At 48.5% G+C, this 21,737-nt stretch overlaps 1 protein-coding gene across 9 annotated transcripts in view; it reads right to left on the bottom strand.

The window, feature by feature from the left end:
• Window positions 1–8,159: 8,159 nt before the first annotated feature.
• Window positions 8,160–21,737, bottom strand: part of RGS6 (regulator of G protein signaling 6) — a gene marked incomplete at both ends in the record, with an annotated part of 483,564 nt that continues 469,986 nt past the window's right edge. For 5 of the 9 annotated variants that reach the window (XM_080908050.1, XM_080908052.1, XM_080908054.1 and 2 more), the window contains one exon: window positions 8,279–8,329. In XM_080908050.1, the coding sequence (XP_080764176.1) occupies window positions 8,279–8,329 (51 nt within the window). Of the gene's footprint in view, window positions 8,330–15,715; window positions 15,783–21,737 lie in introns of all 9 variants that reach the window. The other 4 variants (XM_080908046.1, XM_080908049.1, XM_080908051.1 and 1 more) reach the window with 1 other exon arrangement.

The raw sequence follows: 21,737 nt of genomic DNA, 5'->3' as shown, positions 1-21,737 counted from the left end.
TCTTAGCTCTCTTCCTCAGCTATGTCCTCATCCAATATTCTTACACCTTCCTGAGTACTAGTATCTAGGTCATAAGTTTTGAAATGATGTCTTTCTACTTTCTGTGCACATCTGGAAGAACATGTTCTAAGGGCTGGAATGTGGCAGAAAAGAAAGCCAGACAACATGGGCCCTGGGATGCTTCACAGACTAAAAACTGGGGAACGTCATTTTTAAAATAAGATATGTATTTAAGCACACTGTCACTACAACCAAGCACACCAGAAGAGGGCATCGGATACCATGTGGTGGCCTGGATCTGAACTCGGGACCTTTCCAAGGGCAGGCAGTGATCTTTACCTCTGAGCCATCTCTCCAGCCCCCAGGAATGTCATTTTTATGTCTGGCCTGCCCTGTGTAACATCATGTGAGACACTCAGTCTGTTTACCATTTTGTGGAGGGTGGGCTCTGAGCTAGTTGACTATGGAAGGAGTTTTCAATTCTAATATTCTGGAAAGGTGGAAGCCTCGACTTGTTTAGACCAATTCTACCGTGGGACCTCATGGCTTAATATGTATATGTGAGTTTATGTGTGTGAGTACTTGTTTTTGTATGTGTGTGTGTGTGTGTGTGTGTGTGTGTGTGTGTGCGCGCGTTCGGAGGGGATGTGGGAAGATGTGGGCCACAGTGCTGTGTGTGGAGATCATAGGACAATACTGGGTGTCGGCCTTCACCTTCCCATCTTGTGTGAGACAGGGCTGCTTTGTGCTGTGTAAGTCGGCCTCTGCCTCCCATCTCTCATCGGGATGTGCTGGGTTTATAGACACGTGTGCTGCTCTGTCTCTTACACTGGTTCTTGGGATTCGAACTCAGGACATCAAGCTTGTGTTTTCCCAACTATTATGCATTTCCCAGCCTGACAGACTTTCACTCAACTTGGAATTTAGGTGCAGGACAGGGTGGGGACACACACACACACACACACACACACACACACACACACACTCCTCTCCAAACACCTCTGAGGTCTCTCTCAGTGCTGACCTACACAGATTCTCCCTAAGGTGTGATTATACATGATGAGGGTCTATTGTCATGCCAGGGAGCCACAAAGACCTTGCAAACTACCAAAATCATGTCTGAAGGGCTCAGGCTCTCAGTGGTCTAACATGGAGCCTCAACAAGGGCCAATAATCATGACGGCTCTCAATGCACGGGATATAGTTACATTTGTAGGTTCCACTGCAACTACGAAATAAAGCTGTTACTTAGGACCCCTGGATTCTGTGATCTGTGAGAGACCGTCAGTGGCTTGGCCTGGTTCTCTGAGCCTCACCTCTCTACCTGCTTGGCTCATTTGCAGGCTCTCTGCCAGAACTTTGCTGCCAGCCCCTGTCGGTTATCCCTTGGCCATTCATTTGGAGAAGGCATAGGGCACTGCAGAGTTGTTGGGAAGGGTTCACCCACTCCGACTGCCAAGTTCCAGCGACAGGGTAAACAGTATCCCTCTCAGTGAAGCAACTTTGTCTACAGGAACACAGAACCTCTGCCAAAAATTAAGAGAGAGAATAGCTCCACGGGGGAAACATCCCCACCACTCTCTTAGAGCACCCCGCACTCTGCGGTGCCTTGCTACTCTTTGTTTCTAAGCCGGAGCTTCTATTAGATGAATAAAGCATGCGCTCTCTGCGGGCTTCGGGTCCCAGGATCATGTGCGCCTTCTCAAACAGGGGCTTGACGAATTCAGGAGGCTAAGAAGATAGCTTTGGGCTGAGGAGGCTGAGGTGCTTGGTTGTAGTGGGATCTTGTGCTCGAAGCTTTGCTCCTCCAGCTCCTCTCTGCTCTGCCCCATCTGAGCCTCAGTTCCTTCCCATATGAAAGCAAAACAGTCAGAAACCCACTGAGCCCAGAGAGAGGAGCCAGACTCAAAGGTCACCTACAGTATGGTTCCCTTTATGTGGCTTTCTGAAAAAGGCAAAGCACAGGGTCAGAAAACAGATCAATAGCTGCCAGGAACAGAGGGTGGGGGAGGGGATCGGCCACAAGGGGCACAGGGAATGTTTGGGGTGATGGACTTGTTTTTCTCGTCGACATTACATCATTGTGTAAGTTTATCAGAACCGATAACACCACGCATAAGAGGGATTTTTTATGACAAATGAATTACAGCTCAGTAAACAGCAACGAAACACACACACACACACACACACACACACAAACACAAACACCTCTGATGTCTCTCTCAGTGATGATCTGCACGAATTTTCCCTGAGGTGTCATCTTTGACAACATAAAGAGATATCCAAGGTTTTGGTTTGCTTTTAAAAATCAACCCAACCCTGACTCTTTCACCTCCCCTTAACTCAAACAGCCTTTCCATGATAGAATGGGAGGAAGAGGGAAAGGAGGGTGATCTGCTTTGTGGTCAGCTATTGAGAATAAGTCTCTCCCTTAAGGGTGGTGAACGAGTATCTTGTCTCTATAGATGTTCTCAGGACGGAAGCCCTGTCTGGCCTTCTTGTTCTCAGTCAGGGGTCTGAGTCTCAGACCTGAAATGAATGTGAACTCAGATCCCAGGGAAGACTCCATGTGACCTGTAGGACAAATGTTATTGTTGAAGGAGACATAGTCTTCTCTGTTTCTGCCTCCATCAGTGTGAGAGGGAGGAGAACCCTCATTGACTAATCACTCTGCTGTTACTGAGGCACACTGTTGGGTAGTCCCTGAGGCCATCCCAGTCACACGGGGAGGGAACCAGCTTTCGCTTAGAGTGGTTTGTGGCAGTCACAGAGAAGTAGTGCCTGCCCAGACCAACAAGACCTACAGCCTCTGGGCTGGTAGAAAGAAATGGAACTCCAGGCCACAGGGACACAGGGGACAGTTTCAATATCCATCTCAGATGTGGTACTCAACACCAGAGACTGTTTCAGGAGTGTCTGCTGTGTGCCAGGTTTGGGCTCAGTTGTTCATTTTAGTTTCCACACACTTTTCCTGGGAAGCAAATGCTCAGTCTTTGCAATCAGGAGCTGTCCCCTGGGTAGCTGGCTGAAGCAATCCAGGCCTGAGCAGTCCAGCTTAGGGCTCTGAGGAGGCGAAAACAGGAGGCATGTGCCAAACAGAGAACTCTGCCCAGCTAAGCTCCTCCCCACCCACCCATTTTACGTTATCTCGACACCTCCATGGCTATGTGGCCTATCCCTCTTGGTACAGAGTCAAGGATGTCCCAAAACTTCTATTCTGGACACAAACAAAAACAAAACAGGATGAAGAAAGATGAGCCCAACGACTGCATGCATTCCAGGCTGTCACATACCAAGAGATGTTTTAGGATTAGAGGCCCCAAAGGTACCCTGGAGGTTGAGACCAGTGAATAACAGAAAGCTTGCACCAGGGGAAGAAGAGCCTATGACTGAGGGTCAAAGGTCATGAGGAAGGTAGAAGGTTGGAAATAGTCAGGGTGGCTCCAAGACATCCTTGGGTGGGAACAGCTCTTTGGCTTTTAACTGATCCTCCCCCAACTTCCACCCACAACCTGAATCTGAAAAAATCTCTGTCCTCGGAGGTGGGTAGAGCTCTGTGCACACAGGGTAGTAGTTTTCTAGACAAAGATTGTGGAAGTAAGTCAGATGGTAGGCTGGCAAGGAGATGTTCCCTGTGGGGGTTGGCTGTCACTGAGGAAGCCAGGGAAGCATGTCTGGTGTGGGTGAGCCAGGACTTAATGGCAGGGAATAGTATGGAGTAGAATGGGACACATGTGACCTTGAACCTGGCCCTCTTCATCAGGAGAGCTGTAGATGAAATGGCTCTGGCATTGACAGACCAGATGTAACTGATGACCCAATCCACATGTCTGAAATCACTCCCACTTCCAGGAGCAAAATTTCTGCCACTGAGGCGTGCTGTGAGGTGCCAGCCTCATCATTACCAGAGGGTCCTTCTCACTTTGTTCTGTTCCCCCTCTCCACAGCCTGATTTTTCAGGCTCCCAGTGTCCTGCTGCTTTGACTGTAGTGGGAAAATGAGATTGTCTGTCGCTCAGGAAACCAAGACTCCCTGTAAGGAGCAGTCAGTAGAGAGCAGACTTTGCTCCTTTATTTAAGAGGGATTCAGAATGGTGCCTGGGTCAGCCCTGAGTATAGATACCACAGGGCAGAGTGACCACCCAGTCAAAGGCACACTGGCAAAGACTTTTGGTGACAGCCATCCCAAGCTACTGGGATGATCTGCCATTTCTCTCTTGCTTTAGTGTCCTTGGGAGAAGAAAACCAATGCATGTGTGTGTGTGTGTGTGTGTGTGTGTGTGTGTGTGTGCGCGCGCGCGCGCGCGCGCGTTGGATGAGTAGTGTTGTAGACAAGACAGTAGGTGTATCTTGCCCAAGGAACCCCACACCAAAGAGACACACATGGCTAAGTGGACTTTAGTGGGTTCAAGTAGTTGTTTATTTTTAGACTGTTTCCAGCATGTTTGGTCCTGGGGTCCAGTTCCCCAAATTTCAGAAAAATAAACTAACGAGAACCACATGCACTAAGAGGAGGCCATTCTGACGTGTCTGTGATCATGCGGTGAATGGTCATAGGCTATAGGACAGGGACCCTTGGTGTGGGCAGGGCTCCTAACCCCAGACAGCTGATAGCAGCTGGCTCTGACCCCCTGTCTGAGGCCTGGAGAAGGCTGAGGCCCTGTTATTTGGATCCTGCCCCCTCAGGGTCCCAGGCCCCTTATTGCTACATTTGCTACTTTGCTACTTGATGGCCCCTGGGTCTTGCCCAGGGGGAGGCCTTATCACTGGGTGGCACTAATGAATAGGTTGCTGGCGTCTGCTGTTGCCATGGTTATATGAGCACAGGCCTCTTTCGAAGAGTCCAGTGGTGAGTTATTAGCCATTTATTTTGACCACTATTTAACTATTCCATAGTCCTTGCCACAAATTCATCTCAGCCAGGTCCCTTTGGAGGCTGGTGACACATAATTTCTCTCCTGCCCTGGGCTTCCAGTTCCTGGAACTTGCTGGAACACTTTTCTCCAGGAAACTCTCCAGGGCCCGAAGAAGAACAGCCCTCAATCCTTTCCCTGTGCTGGAAAGGCTTCTTGATGCTGTTGTCTGAAGCCAACACATTCGGAACAGAACAGGAGGATGCATTTCAGGAAAACCACCAATTTTCACAGCAAGCAAGAAGGCCAGGCACCTGGTTCTGTATCCTGTTGGTGAGGTAGTTTGAACATCCCAGGAATCCCATTGGGCATGTCCCAAGTGTTTGGCTAGTCCAAGCAGCAACTTAGCATTGTAAGAGGCCCTTCCTGGCCTAGCCTGGTACCTAGCTACTGAGCAGTGGGCAAGCCTAGAGAAGACTTAACCAACTTCACTGGCAGTTGGGCTCCTCTTTACTTCTGGGGCACAGTGACAGCTTGCTAGGGAAGTGAAACAGATGTGTCGCTTTCTAGAAAGGCAGGTTGTTCTAGCTACCTGGGCCAGCCTGGTGTCAGGTGCTGTTGGGCATTTAGATGTACAGTCTCCCAACTGCACTCTTGCCACTGCAGGAAACGTTTATGTCATCATTTGTTTCCCTGCCTGGGCCTGCCTCGCCTTCGAAGACTGGGGAGCTGCCAACAGGACACTTGCTCCACAAGTCATCGTAGGGTAGATTCTTCTCTCAGACCATATCAAGCTAGGAGGGCCTAGAAGGCTTCCAGGGGACAGAGAAGGGCACAGGAATCTGCTTTGCTGAGGAATGGTTACCAACCATCTAGACTGTGTCTGTGTGTACCAGGTCAAAGGGAAGCTGGCTGAGATCCAGTTTTTTAAGCCTTTGCATTATAATCTTACACATCAAACTGACTTGGGCTGGTTGACTTGGTTGGGTGGAACAACTCTGTTCTACTTTGTTTCCTCAACTTGCCTGATCTACCGAGGCACACACAGTGGCCGCATGCCTGAGCTTACCCCTTGTAGCAAGGTGGGGATGGGAGCTTACTGCTCCAGTCTTGAATCTATCTAGGGTGTCTGTCTGTCCTTGGCTCTACTGAACATGCTGACTGTCCTATCCACTTGTCTGTCCCCTGGAGGTGCTTAGAAGCTTGCCTCCTGTTCCATCTCAGAACTAGAGTATGCCTGGCTCTGGGTGGGCCACATTTTCAGGTCAGCACAGTGCAAGACCAGCAGACAAGAACTGGTGCAGAAAAGAACACAGAAGCCATGGCCAAGAAGTCTGTCTTACCCAGGTTGCAGCCTGGCTTAGAATGTGTTTTGTAGTCCTTAGAAGGGCCAGGGGGCAAGCAGAATCCTTGTCCTGCGTGACTGAGGGCGCGATATAACCGCTGTTTGAGAATATCAGATGCCTTAGTGTCCACACAGCCTAGGGGAGCCCTTGGTAGAGAAGCTTCCTTTGGGCAATGTTGGATGGAGATGAACTTGGACTATGATTTTGTTCACAAACTGGGGGGTTCTACATAGAGGGATTTTGTTTGTTATTTTGCTTTAAGTGGAGCTAGAAAGAAAGGCCCAGAAGACCTCATAACTTGGATCGTGACTTCATTTCTCCCACTCACTACTTCTGTTTGCCAAGGTTCAATGGGAGCAGTTGGCAAGAGCTGGGTGTTTACAGTCACCTTTGGAGACACCCTCTGATTACCGCCATGTCTCAAGGAGAGAAGAACGGACCTGGAAACAGATGTGCTGGCCAAGGATCTTACACGGAGGATTCCCCTGTGAGGGACCAACAGGAAGCTTATGGAGCTGTAGTTGTGTAGAAGCAGGCATAGACAGGGCTGGGCAGATGGGTCATGTGATGCACCCAGAAGGTTGAAACTGAACAAATACTTGGACCTTGGGCCACCAGCTCGTGAATTTGCTTACATAAGCAATGTTTGTCTTATTTCCTTCCTTCCTTTTCCTTCTCTGTTTATATATTCCCAAGGGGGAGTTTTTACCTATGGCCAAATATAGATTAAAGGAGGGGCCAACAGGTGTTGGCAGGGCAGGTGTGTGTGAAAGAACATGATTGAATTTAAAAGCATGTTGTCTAATACATCTGTGACTGAGGGCATCTAGTGATCACAGTAGCAGTGACAATAACCATACTAGTCACCATTTGCCAAGCACCTCCTGTGTGTTCACTCGGGACCCGATGTGGCACTTTAGGTACAAGACTTCACAGCCAGGTTGGCAAATGGTTATTCTGGCACACCATAAAAACACAGATCTTTTGCAGGCTCTTGCACATTTTGCTTTTTCCTAGATGACTGGCTACGTTTAATAGGCTGCTTTGGCTGGCTCTTCAGAATAAGGTTGGGAAGGGAATCCTGTGCCTCTGGCCGGGACCTGTCATTGCATGTTGTGTTGAAGCTTCAGTTCTAATTGATCCCTAAACCAGTGAGAGTCTGGCCAGGTCTGGTAGGATACTACCATCAACCTCTAGAAACTTCCATCTTGCGCTACCAGTGGGGAGAAGCCCAATGGCCCCCGAGTTCATGGCCATGTTTATTGTGAATAAAACACGAGGAAACAAGCTGAGGTGCAAGGGGCAAAATCAGAAGACAGGAAGTAGTAATATTTTTAAAAGATTGTCACCCAAACCTTCAGTGGCTAAACAACACGCCCGGTTATCTGTACTGGGTACCTACCTCTCCAAGCTCTGAACCCTTAAACATTTGGTGGGAACTGGGGGTGGCCACCACACCCATGGAGACCTCTTAAAAATGTGGTCTCACAGAAGGTGGAGAGAGATCGAAGGGTCATTGGGGCTGAAGGTGTGACCTTTTGACATTTTCTGTGAAAGCAGCTTCTATCACCCACCCAGTACACTGGGGTGGCCACCAGTGGGGTGGGGTGGGGGAAACAGGTGGCAGTGAGCACTTCCAGTGCATTAGAGGAAGTAGAAGTGAGGAGGTGATGCTTAATGCTATGTGCCCAGGGTCCTCCTGAAATTTGCTGGAAGGCATGATTTCCCCAGATGACTGGACAGGTAAGGTTAACATCTCAAGTGGTAGTTAGACAGGAACCCCATGAGACATTCTCGGACCACGTTAGAAATTGACCCTTGTTGAGAATAAGCATTGGTGTGTGGCTGTACAAGACAGGCTATAAGCAGGGCCTCTCCCGGCTGGCCCAGCACCGTGGACTCTTTCTCTCTGGTTTTCCCATTCACCCACTGCATCTTCCCACCAGTGCCTTCTGTGGTCCTCACTCTTTCTCCTTCACAGTGACCAAATCTCCCCGCAAGGAAGCTCTGTCGTTGGATGTGGAACGTCGCCTGCCCGGGTGTTCTGCTGGCCCGGGCCCTGGGCCTGGGGTCGGGGCGGTCAGGAGGACTGCATCAGGCCCGTAAGGCGCTTGCCCGCCAGTGACTTTCCCTGCAGAGAGAACCAACAGAGACCACACACAGGTGTGCAGACACACAGAGGAACAGAGACAGAGAGCCAAACGGATGAATTAATTGTTTTCGGAGTCACTCTGGCCAAAAGATCAACCACCCATCCCAGCTGACCTCATTGATAGGAATCTCAATGGATAGAAGCCCCAGCCAGGGACAACTGATAAAAACAAGACTTTGGGCAGGTTAAGGGAGTGAGTGTGTGTGGCTAGTGTTTCTGCTGGGATATGGAAGTTTTGCATACCAAAGTCATTAAAGCCCTCAGATCCTTTACTGCATGTGGACTGCCCTTTGACTTGAGTTTGCTCTATTGTGTGAGGAAAAGGTAGGTTGGGGAAATCTGAGGTCAGGAATAGTTGACAGAAACATAGGAGCAGCACAGATCTGGGCGATCAGAAATTAAGGAATTAATTAATTAATTAATTAGTCACAGGAATCATGAAAACCATGACTCCTACTTGAAAGGAAGGATTGACACAGAGGATTTGAAGACTCTTGGCTCTAGGTGCTGTGACTGTGATCATAAATGGGACCTTCAGTGTTCTCTGCAGCCCCCTCCCCACACCAGGTGCCAGAGAGCCACAATCCTGCCACCTTTGATGTTCCTGATTCCCCGTGGGCAGAACCAAGTGATGGCTCTGAACTGGGAAGTCACTGAACTCTAATTAAATCCTATGCGGCCCTGGGCCATGAGGCTCAGAGGTCCTGGGACAGTCTAGTTATCTGTGTGCCCTGGAGGGGTGGTTGAGGAGCCTATGATCTGGGAAGGAATTCAGTGTTAGACAGTAGGAGGAGGCACAAGGATGAATTACTTCCTTAGACATGGCTTCTACTAGTCCCTACAACCCCTTCAGAGATTCCAATGATAGGACATGGGTCTCAGGGAAGAGTGTAGCTGGACCCCAAGCAGACTGATCACCATGGCTGGGAAAACATTCAAAGCCCATCCTGCTGTTGACAGTGGGTCAGTGACACCTGTCACCATCTGCAGAGGGCAGCAGACGATCCCCCATCCACAAGGACTGTGGAGTTTGGCAGTGAGAGTGCATGGGCCAGCCATCCCTCATGCACATTTCCAAATGGGGTGTGGGGGCACATTTTGTTTACTGGGCTCGACTGCCGTATGTAATTAAAAAAATTGATCTGGTTGGTGAAGCCTACTAGGGTACTCGATAGACCTGCTGATTGATGAATTGATGGATAATGGGCAGAGCTAATAAACGAATGAGAGTTTAGAGCTGGCAGGGTGCATGGTTGTGTGTCATCTGGCTTAGCTCTATATGAAGGGACGCAGTCAGCCGAGCTGAGACAGCTGATGGCATGGATGAAGGCTTGTTCAGAAATGGAATTGCCTCAGAAGCTGTCAGAAAGTCTGCATCTATTCCCCTTCTGTTCTCTTTCCTTTCCTTCATTTCTCCCTTATCTTAAAAAAAAAATCACAAATGCACACACACTCGCACACACACACAATCTTCCCCATCAACAACCTTATTTCAGTCTTCAAATACACTAAACTCAGCCTGCAGCAACCTATGTTTATACTAGGTTAAAGATTTCTCAGTCAACTTTAAAACATCTGGGAGAGTTTATGTGTCAGTTGTGTGTGTGTGTGTGTGTGAATACACATGTAAGTATATGTGGAGTGCAGAGGGACACTTGTCCATCTCAACTTTTGAGATGTGGTTTCTTATTGACCTAGAACTCACCTGAGTAGCCTAGGCTGGCTGGCCAGGGAGCACCAGAGTGGGATCTACCTGTGTCCATCCCTGGTGGTGGGATTATAACCACACCCAGCTTTTTAAATTGGTAGTGGGTCAAATCCAGCTTCTCATGCTTCTGGGACAAGTATGCTATGTACATTGCCATCTTCCCAGCCCATCCCATGTCAATCTGAGAATCTCTAAAAGGACAGCCGGTCATTTTACAGCAGGGACAGTACCACAGTGCCCTTAGAGGACAGACACTAGCTTCTAAGGCCTCCATTCCAGCCTAGCTCTCACTCTCCGGGTTACCCCTTCTCACACAGACAGAGAGCATTGTGTCCCTGTTGTTCATTTGGGAGAGTACCTTCTCAGGATAGGCATAAAGGCAAGAACCATAGAACTGAGCATAGACTCCTTTGCTGGAAAAACATGAGTCTAAGGGTCTTTTGGGATGACAGTATTACTTCCTGTCACCTTTGTTCACCTCTGGTCACATAAAAGGTACAGACTATTGCTGCAGTGACCACACACTTTACCTGGCTTCTCTTCCCTTTCCTCCTTTCCTCTACCAGGGCCACAAATTAAACACTGTATACTCAGATACCTGTGCCTGACTTGCTATACATGGCACATGTGAAACAAAAAGAAAGAAAGAAAGAAAGAAACGCTAAATTAGAATTAAAAGGCATGTTAAGATCTCAAAGACAAAGAAAGTAAGGTTTACCAGTTGTCCGAACCCCCCCCCCCCCAAAACTGCCATTATAGTTTCATCTTCATTAGTAAGGTCATTTTGGTTGCAGAGGGGCTGTGGGGAGGCAGGCTAGAGATTTTTTTTTCCTAGAGGATTGTTCTGAGTAATTTTAACCCTGAGGCACCTCCACCCTTCACCTTTCCCAGTTCTGAAGAAAGCCTGGCTGGATTTGGAGTCGATAATTAATCTCTTCCTGCCAGAACTCAGCCTCATCGTTCTGACTCCAAGGACCTGTGGCCAGCGTGCAAATGGTGGCCCCTCCCCTTCTTCCTGCATCTCTTCATCTCTGGGAACTTCAAGGATGAGGCAGGTAGCTAACAAGCTCCTGGGACCATCTTTCAGCATCCAGGTGGCGGTGTGTGGCCTTTTAGTCTCTCTCTAACTGCTGAGTTCACACATTTACCAAATGCCAGTTTTGATGCCAAAGATAGAGGTCAGGAGGATTTGGGATGGCTTGGGAAAAAAAAAAAACATAAACTCTGCTCAGCTGAGATGGTATAGCTGCAATCCACCCACCACACCATCATCCAAATGAGAGAGGCTGGGCTGTTGGCTGCAAGGAAATTAATCATACAGGAAGTAGTCAGGGCTGGATGCCTGGCCAGAAGCTTTGGGGGAAGAAATCATGAGACCCCCCCCCTTTGGCTCAGCAGCAGCCTGCCTTCTGAAGAGCAGAGACTCCTGTGGTGTTCAGGGATCAAAGTGAAATCCTAGAAGCGAAGCTGTCTGTTCTGAGGTGAGCTGCCCCAGAGGCTATGCCCAGTGGGTTTGCAGGCTGCTTCAGGCATTTGCTCTACCCAGAGAGCCCCCCCCCAACCCTCTAAGGGTCTCTCCTCCCTGTTTTTCTCCCATCCCTGACTCCAGCAGGGCTGATTCTGAAGGAAGGGGAGAGTGGTGAGTTTGCCCATGCCTGGCACCTGTGGAGTTACAGAGGCAGCAGTGTTTTGGGGTGTGAACGTGTGATGTTCCTCAGTTCCGGTCAGTAGGGATTGGATTGTGGTGCCAGAGAACAGCAGCCTGTTCAGCCTGAGGCCTTGGCGTAGCTGAGCGAAGCAGCAGAGAATATTTGAAAATGCTAATAGCAGGCAGCCTTTGTCCAAATGAGAAAAATGTACAGTGATTAAGAACTGAACTGTGGAAGGTACATTCCAGAGACACCAAAGCTTTGCACACAGACAAAGCACCTTTTACCTTCCACACAGTTGGCAAAAAAAAAAAAAAAAAAAAAAAAAAGTAACCCAGGAGAACTTGGGATGCTTAAATTCCTGGTCCAGGGACTCAATGCTCAGTTCACAAACAGCCACACATTCAGCCTCTTGTCCCCAGTGGATGATTTCAGCCCCATGGCTTTGGAGATGGCTAGAAACCTGGTGAAGGTGTTACGGGATCCTTTGTTTCTAAAAGCAAATGCACAAATGGTATATATAGCTAGCTCCCTTTTGTGCAGTACTAGAGGAGGAACCAACATGCTGCTGGACATGCCGAGGCTCTGGGCATTGCACCTCTACAGAGTAACTCACAAAGCATGCATGGCTCCTGTTGCCGTTTACTTACCTGGGAGACTGGGGCTAAGAAACTCATTGGTTGAGAGGAGAGCTGGGGCTCATGGGCATCCTTGGGGGTCAGAGGGCATACTGGGGACAGCAGGGCAAATACCTAGGGTCTTAGGGTAGGGGAAACCCTCTTTATATAGGGGATATGGACACTTTGGCTGATAGAATTCCCTGGTTCATGTTCTCAGTCACTCTAACTGAAGTTAGAAGTCTGTAGAATATATCAAACCAAAGTCTAGACTATAAGTGGGATTTGCCTGCCCCTGGGAGAGGGGAGTGGCACTGGGGGAGCAGTATGAGGGACTTTGTAAGGTGATGGGTTGTAGGTTACATGGGAATATGCATTTATCAAATTCACTGAACCCTGTATTTCAGATCTGTGCATTTTATCACATGCAATCATAATTCAAGGGAGAAGCCGTAAGAAATAAGATTAGAGGGGGAAAAAAAAGGCAATCCAGCTGTCTCATCACTGCTTGGGAGTTTCCATTCCTGATTCTTTATTAGTTTCTGGGTCCATCTTTGCCTTTCTAGAAACTGACTGCTCCCTTCTCCCACTTGGGAGGAACTCAGATTTCTCTGGGCAGGACTAATTTGGGGTGCTATTTCTAGCTTTCATTGATCCCAGCTGAACCCCTTGGCATGATACACTGGCATTTTTCATCCTTGCTAATGCAAAGTAGTGTTCTGCTGGATTGGGCACACCAACTCAGAGATGGGCTGCCCTTTCAAAAACTGTGAAGGTCATCTATGAGTTGATGATGCTCATATTTATAGATAAAAGAACGTAGATTTACAGACTCAGGGGATGGGGGTCAGTGGGCTAAGGAGAGCGGTCAGAAGCCCCCGTCCCAGCCAGATGCAAAGGCATGAGTCCTAGTGAGGGGTTGACAGAGAGGGAGAAACAGAGGATCTGTCTCACTCCATCAGGTCTTTCTTTGGACATCAGAACTCCGGGTGTTCTCCCTGTTCCTGCTTGAGTAAGGCAAAATGATTGATTTGGATAGGAAGCAGGAGAGATTCCATGACATCTCCTTTTCCAGTGATATTTGAGAGTGTAGAAGGAGAGAGATAACTACTTTTTGAGATGGTTCAAGTGTCTGAGAAACTCTGGCATGGAATGATAGAAGAACTTGTACTTAGAATAACTTCAGAGCATCTTCAACGCCCCCATATTTTCTCAGCTTGTTCTGACTTTGTAAAGCAAAGTGGGGCTGAAGACATAGGAAGCACAGACAATGGGATGTACTAAGGACAGCCTGGGATGCATCCACAGTGGAGCCAGACACAGTAGCACCGGAAGGAAGGGGGTATTTCCTGACTGTTACACCCTGCCACAGGGAATCAGGCAGCTAGGAGTCCCATGACAAGACCCCAATCCTGGGGGCCAATTCTTCCAAGGCTCTCACTGAGCTTTTTAAACTCTCTCTGGGGGTTGAAGGTCATTTTAATTTGTTTAAAAATATTCTTTCTATTTGAGTATTCTATACAATGACATATCACAAAGGTATATCGCTAAGGTTTGGTACACACAGATCTGTAGCGGTGGTGGCTGGACAAACCAGATGAAGGCGTCACTGTGCCTTTTGAGCACTCCTGTAGAGACCTCAAGATGAACAGAAGCAGATGTGGTATTGACTATTCTGAGGTGAGTCAGGCAAAATGAACTTGCTCCTTTTAGAAATGACCCCATTTCAAGTCATCATAGACCAACTGCCCAGTTTGGAATACCCCTGACGGACTCTGGTACTCTCCCTGAATGGTGTGCGTACACTCTGGTTCCTGCCTCTCATCCAATCATCACTTAGGATGATGCTGTACTTGTAGAGCTAACTGTTGACTGTCAATGAGCTATGGGGGAGTGCACTTCCTCCATATCTCTCCAGCTGCATAGTCTAATCCAGAACCAGGCAAGGATGCCAGGGAGGATGAGGGCTCAGTGGTTGAGCCCTGGCATGATGGCAGAATGCCCATGCAGGGACTCTCTGGCCTCCTTTCCAAGTTTGTGGATTTCCAACTCCCCTGCTGCTCCACCTCCTCTGCAGTGGAAACTTTTCCCCTCACCCCAGATTTTAGGAAGCCTTCAGTCTCTTCTCCTCACTCCAGTGGAACAACCTGCCCTCTTCACTCTCAGCTTGCAAGAACTTGATCTTGGGAGAGGAGGGGAGAAGAGAGGGCATTTTGCTTGCAAAGCCCCTCAGTAGCATACCTGCCTAAGGCCTGCACAATGTCTGCCTCATGTTTTTTCTTCTCCTCCTTCGTAAATGTACACAGGGATCTAAGTTCTGGTTTACACCAAATTAGGCAAAGGCCAAAGACTCAAGAAAACAGAGACGTGGCTATGTTGCTATTGGCAGCAACTAGATGCTCCTTTTTTTCATCAGGGACGTTCCAGTGACCCTTAACTACAACTCCAGGGTACATGCAGGGGAAGTTTAATAAGCTGGTGCTATGGACAGGACAGCAGAAGTCATTTGTTTGGCATTATGAGATACTCCAAGGGATCTGGGAAAACTTCAATGATGACTACCTAAAAGCACTTTTCTTCTGCAAACACACATACATTGGCTGGTGTCCCTAACTACAATATCTGCTAAGTCAGAGCCTAAAGGGCAGGAAGTCAACTTCCTGATTTGCTCCTTGCCCTCCTCTGCCCACCCAAAGGAGAATATTTCATGAACATCGATGCGTGCTTGGAGGCATGTGAAGAGAAGGCAGTTCATTTCCCTTTCCTCTCTACTGCCTTGGCTGTGGCCCACCATTTCACCTGGGCATTCTAACCCTGGGAAGGAACAGGTTAAGCAGCATTGTCAGGACTCACCTGGACAGGACCTTGGGCAATTGAAATTAGCTTCCAAGAACCTTCCTAGTTGTCTTTCCTTGAAGACTCTTTTCTCATATGGGGATATGGGGGTTTGGTCTTTCCTGAGGATTCAGTCCTGGGCTTGCAAAGGACAGGTTCTGAAAGCTTTATCAGGGAGAGGGAACCTAAGGATACTGCATTGGTTTTGGAAGTATCTACAAGGTTGTTAGGAAGTGGGTACCCTGAGACGTGAACTATAGGGATCCACACCTAGGATGGTACTTATACATTGTCTCCAGGACAACGGATTCATGTTGACAACACCAGGGATGCTTACCTCCTTGTTTCTTAGGAAGAAAAAAAAAACCTAGATGCCAAAAACATGGATACCAAAAAATGTGTGCCACTGACTGTCTGTGGGACCAATACATGAGAATAGAAGCAGTGGGCAGACAGACAGACAGGTAGGCAGATCATCTCTGCCGGACTGGGGGACACTGTCTATGCAGAAGGATCCGCTAGGTTAGAGAGAGCACAGTCACTGGGGATCACTCACCCACTGCTGGAAGGAAGCCACCTCGGGGGTGAAACGCGGCGGCCATTCTGACTCTGCGCCAGCAGCACTAGGCAATTGTGTTTGGGGGAAGGGAAGTGAAGAATAACTTATCCAGTGGAAACTGTGAAGACCTGTGGCTTTAGAGGCGCCCCTGCCCAGATACATGTACAGCCATGGCGGGCATGCAGTCCATGCACAGGTACATGCAGGCCGGAAGCATACGGCGACACGTGAGCCATATACTGAACACCTCAGTGTGTATCCAAAAGGAGGCACGTGCACCTGTGCACACACCCGTGCACAGGGATATACAGCTGTGTCCACATATGTGCATGTTCACAGGGCAGACATTCACATAAGCATCTCATGCAAGATACATAAGCAGCTATGTTGTTAATGGTAGAGATTTTTCTATCAGCTTCCAGCTGTGCCAACCTTTGAAGACAGTGCAAACCTGAGGTGTTTGCCTTTGCACACACACACAGACACACACAGACAGACAGACAGACAGACAGACACACACACACACACACACACACACACACACACACACACACACACCAAATTCTCCTCAGGAAACTCCATTTGTGTCACCCCTGTTTCTTCCAATGCTTTAAGCAGTAGGAGCCCACACCCCAGGGACCTGGTTTATGGAGATGTTTCAGAGCATTCCCTGCCATGTGCTTTTGAGTCTTTCAAGAGCCCTGCTGTGTAATAAGTGCTTAAAAAATAGAAACCTCTGTTGACCTGGCAGATGGAGCAACTAACTGGCCTTCGTGAGGCTGTGTTGGGTGGCTCCAGACAGGCAAACAGCTGAGAGGTGAGTTGCCCTGGAAATGCGGCCGTGTGGTCTGGAGGCTATGCTAGAAGAACTGGGCTTTGCATGCTTCTTGTAGAAAAGCCTGTCCTGGTCTGTGTCTGGAATGAGGGGGTATCTTAAAGTCCCAGGTCTTCATGGAAGCCCAGGGGCTAAGTCTTGGCCACACAGACAGCATTTTACCTGTGGCCCTTCCCACCTCTTGCTCTTGTGTGGATCAGACTCACAGCCCCAATGCTTCCTGGGAAATCCTTAAGAACTACAAGAAATAGGTCATGTACCAGAGGCTGGCCTATTGGGAACCCTAGTCACTCTTCTTTCTCCAGTAGAGCAGAGGAGCTGAGTTAAGTTTAAAGGAGGCCAGGAACAATGGCTCCCATACACTGAGAGTTACCATGCCCTCCCCGTGGTAAATGTACCTGGCACATAGCATCACTTTCACCTCCTGACTATAAAGTCAGTGCAGAGATACCTACCTCACAGGACTGTTGCCAATGATATAAAGTGATCAATGGAGAACTGAGGATGTACTTCATGAAAAATAATAACAAATGGTTGTCAAACATGAAGGCTGCCAACAGTGTGATTTGTGTAAATTTCACACCTCCCCGTTGACTATTCTTTCTCCTTGATGGTGGGGGAAACTGAGGCTCAGAAGATCTCATGGTTATCCAACTCAGGGGTAGAGTTGGAGGAGAACCAACATCCCTCCCAAGCTATGCCCATCGTCATGTGCTTGACACCATGACTTCTCAGGACATAGTATTTGTCATTAATCCTGTTCTCATGTAATGCTGACCTCTGCTCTGTGAGGCAGGATTTATTTTACCCCTCATGTTCGTGAGTGACTTTTATAGGCTCTTACACCAATATCAGGATGAATAGGGATCCCATTTTGGCTGCCTGCTTCAGATTCACTTCCTTTTCTGAGTTCCTGTGAGCTGTAAAAGAGCATGGCTCTCAGGGAGGAGAAACAGGCAGGTCATCTGTGGTAGGGGTGACAATGCAAGTGGGGACATGTTACGGCCAAGCTTTTGACATTCAATTCTAGGTAGTTGGTACAGCTTAGGCACGATCCAGCTTCACTGTCTAGTTAGGGACACATGCTGGGGTAACTGTCTAGGAGCAAGCTGGAAGGTTCAGAGAAGCCAGGTGAGAGGGGCCAGCCAGAGGCCACTCAAGGATATCCTGCTGACAAGATGCATTGTACCAGGCAGTCCTTGTGTCTCTGGAGGGCATGGCCATAAAAACCCGATACTAAACCTAGAGGAAGCTACTGAATGGCAGGGCAGGGCTACCCTGGTGGCTACCACCCAACTCATACTCCTTGGTGGTCTTTCTCATGATGTCCTATGGACCTAGGAATTAGGCAAGAAAGCTATGATTAAGGGCAAGCAAATTATGGGGCATGAAGCTCTGTATCATTACCAAGAAAACCTTCATGGGGTATATGACTTCTGGTCAGGATCACCCATGCAGGATAATGGCTACCTCCATTATGAATGCTCTGGAACCTTACAGCATCATCCAGGACAAATGCTGCCTGCTACCCTCACTGTAGATTGCAGGGTTCCAGTTTTGCTTCTTGCTGGACAGTCTGTGTGTCTCACAAGACATGGAGGTTCTATGAGAGCCTAGTCTTTGTGGAAGAGATGGAGGTGAGAGGCACGTGGATAAACTGAGAATCTAGGAACCACCAACTCTGTCTGAGCTTTCTCCTGTGTTTAAAAAAAAAAATCTTGTAAAAACTTTGCTGACTTTATCAGGATCGCCATGTTTAATGAGAGGCCTTGATGAATTTGAAAGCAAAGATGAAGAGAGGGAAAAAGCCAGGAGCTGTAATCACCATAATTACACAATCCCAGGATGAGTTGAAAGCAGCCCCCAGTGAAGCCCCAGAGAGGAGGGAGTGTCATCTGCAATACGGTGGCTCTTAGGACAGCTGAAAAGAATGTGACATGAAAGCCCTTCCTTCCTCCGAGCTCAGTCTAAGACAGTCCCCAGGCAGGACTCAGGAGGAGGGGTGTACGGGGAGGACACCCCTTTTCTGCTCCGAAGCCCTTGGGAGCATGTTAGGCGTTAGCTTCATCACCTGGGATCTGTAGCAGAAATAGGTAAAAGGCTGAATGTCTTTTCTGTTTTCAACAAAATGCCCATCCTGGTGGGAATTGTGGCAACACATGTTTTCTTCCAGCCCAAGGCCAGGATGCTGTATGCTCTACACTGTGCCCAGCCCCCTGTGCCAAAGACTGCCTGTGTCCTTCTCTGGCTGACCTCTTTTCAGGTATGCAGGGAAGAGAGCCCTGTTGCCCAAGGCTCAGCTGCTGCTTTTGCAGCAGTAGCAGTAGCAGTAGTAGCAGCAGCAGCAGCAGCAGCAGCAGAAAATAGTCAAGGTCATGGAAGCAGGGAGGCACAGATGTGTGCAGAGCAGAAATTCTATCTTTTGAATTCCCCTTGCTTTCTGTGTGTCATTATTCACTTATTATTTTCCCGAGGCAGATTCCTGGATCCCTCTTCTCCAGTCTTAGCAAACTCCCCCCTTATTTCCCACTCACATCTCTCACAACCTGTAGACCACTGAATTAAACATGGCAAGATCCCTTAAGAAATATTTCGTGTGGTCCAGAATCCCAGTTAGAAGACATTTTGGAATTCGGCGCAGAAAGTTCTTCTGCAATGCTCCTGACCACGGCATTTCTAAATGCTCTCAGTGAGGCTTACACCATGTTTGAGAAGTTACTGCTGTCTGAATATTCTCCATAGAGTGACCCTCCCCACACCTTCTATCCACCTGTTCTGCTTTACCCTTTGGGAACATCAAGATGGGTTCATTTATTCTGGGAAGCAAAGATTAACATCAGGTTTCCTTGAGGCCAAACATCTTTATCTACTCCTGTCTCCTTTGACGTGACCTTCACAGACCCTTTCTCTCCCAAATTTCTTCTGGCTTATCAAAACTCTGGATAAGAAACAGAGGATTGGTATGAAGATGCCCAGAGCAGCACAAGGCAGGGAGCACTCCTCAAGGCAGGGAGCACTCTTCAAGGCAGGGAGCACTCCTCTGGCCTTTTGACCTTCTCCATTTCTGTTATGACAACCTCAAGCTAGAAATGACAATCACAGGGGATGGGAGAGGTAGGCAGGAATAGACATTATTTTCAATCTTTGGGTTAAAATATCACTAACAATAGTTTTTTTTTCTTTCTCTCTTAAAATTTTGTTTTCCTGCAGTAGGGTTGCCATTATTAGGGTGACCCAGGAAAAGAAGAATGGAATGTTTTTGCCAAATGTTAAGCCAATGAGGCCTGTTCCTGTTTGGGACTGTGCTGTTGTTGCTAAGGCCACAAGGACTTGGCCATGATGAAGGGGTATGGAAGACTCACTGCTGTTTGAACCCTGTCTCATTTTTCCACCTAGTAGACAGCTGCCTTGCAACCCCTCAAACACTCTTCTCTCCTTAGCTTTAGGAAAGACACCTTGACACTGAAGTCCCTCTGTGTGGAGCTTGTTCCCCTCTCCTTCAGTATCCTAGACAGCCATTTGCTTCTAAGCAGTGTCCTATAGTCTGTTCTTACAATCCATACATCATAGGTGTACCTTCTCTCTAAGACACTGGTTTCTTAACTCCATTGTATCCTGGGAAATTTACTTGCTGCTTTGATGAAGGGAAGTACCTACCATCTTGTTTTCACAGTGGCAAATTTTGGGGGTAGAAGACCTGAAGGTCTTATCGGCGGTGCTCTGGTCTACAGCTCCCTGCTTCTCTTTAAATGCTCCGGTTTTAATAACAGAATTGAGTTTCCTTGACCTTGGCCTGGGAAGCCTTGTCCTCTTTCCAGGTCCTGCAGGCCTGGTAATGCCTGGAAGTGGCTTTCTGCTCTGCCCTGCTGGGAGCATTGGGGGCAGATTTGTTTCCCAAAGGTGTATGTGCAGTTGCTAGAGTGGCACATCTCTCCTGTTGTGCAGGGTCCTGGCTCACCTTTACCCTTTGCCTGTTCACTGAACAGATGGGAGCCCACGAAGTTCCCATGTGGCTGTGTGGGGACATGTGCCAGAGTCGGCTACACGGTGACACGAAATGGGCTGAAATGGCACAACCCCACCATCCACTGCTAAAGTGAAATCTCCTTCTAGCAGGATAGGAGGCGGGCAGGAAGGAGGCAAGAGGATGGCAAAGGGCTCAGGTCACCTCCCAGAATAGATCCCTGCCTGGCACACATGCACCGTCTGCCCCCAGCCTGCTCCGCCAGGAACCTGGCAAGGGTGAGATCTGGATGGAAACCAGCTGCTGTAAACACACAGCTGAGCCCTTCGGCCTCAGAGGATGTGGATTTTCAGTTGACTGCATGGCACTCTGGGGTCTGGGAGAGGCAGGAACAGTGGTGAAGGGGCCAAGGGGAGGCCGGGAGAAGCCATCCCAGTGACTTGCTCAGTCCAGTGTCCTGAGGCTGAACCACCTACAGGGTTCTCCTCTGAATGGGTGCTGGGTAGCCAGGGCACTTTTGAGTGACTTCAGCTGTCAGATTGAATCATTAGTTGTAACAACTGGGGTTCTGGTAGCAGGGTCTAGGGATGATTAATCTCCTCAAAATGACAACGAAACTTGATATAAAGACAAAACAGAACAGAGCTAAATAAATAAATAAATAAATAAATAAATAAACAAACACACCTCTCCCTGCCCCCAGACCCTGACGTGGAGATTGGTTCACTGAACTGTCTTCCCTGCTTTCCAACTGTCAGGCAGGTTCAGTTGCTGCGTGTTTTATGAAAATCAGACTTTGACATTCTCATTTTTATAGCTACAGACTGTATACTTTACCACACTTCCCATGGACCAGAACAGAAAGAGGACAAAGACGGAGCAGCCGCTGCCTGGTACACTCTGTGACTGTGACATCTCCCAGTCTCCCAGACCCTCTTACTTATCTCTAAGAGCGTCTAGGGTCTCCAAGTGAAGCAGAAAGTGTCACTGATGACTCTCAGAAGGTCATCCTTTGTCCTATAGCACACGTTACCCAATTCAGCAGCAACGCTGGGGCCACTGGACAGCACAACTGACCTAGACAAACTGCTCATGACACTTGCCATTGGGCCTCCCGACCAGAAAGGTGGGACTGCTGAGCTGGCAAGGCAAGATGGTGCCATTCCTTGTTCTCTGTGAGCCTCTTCCCCCCAGCCCCCTCCCAGAACATGCTCTCCAGG

The sequence above is a fragment of the Micromys minutus genome, assembly GCF_963924665.1.
Source record: "Micromys minutus genome assembly, chromosome: 1".
Taxonomy (NCBI): domain Eukaryota; kingdom Metazoa; phylum Chordata; class Mammalia; order Rodentia; family Muridae; genus Micromys; species Micromys minutus.
The sequence above is the reverse complement of the archived record's forward strand: the minus strand, read 5'-3'. Positions and strand labels throughout refer to the sequence as shown.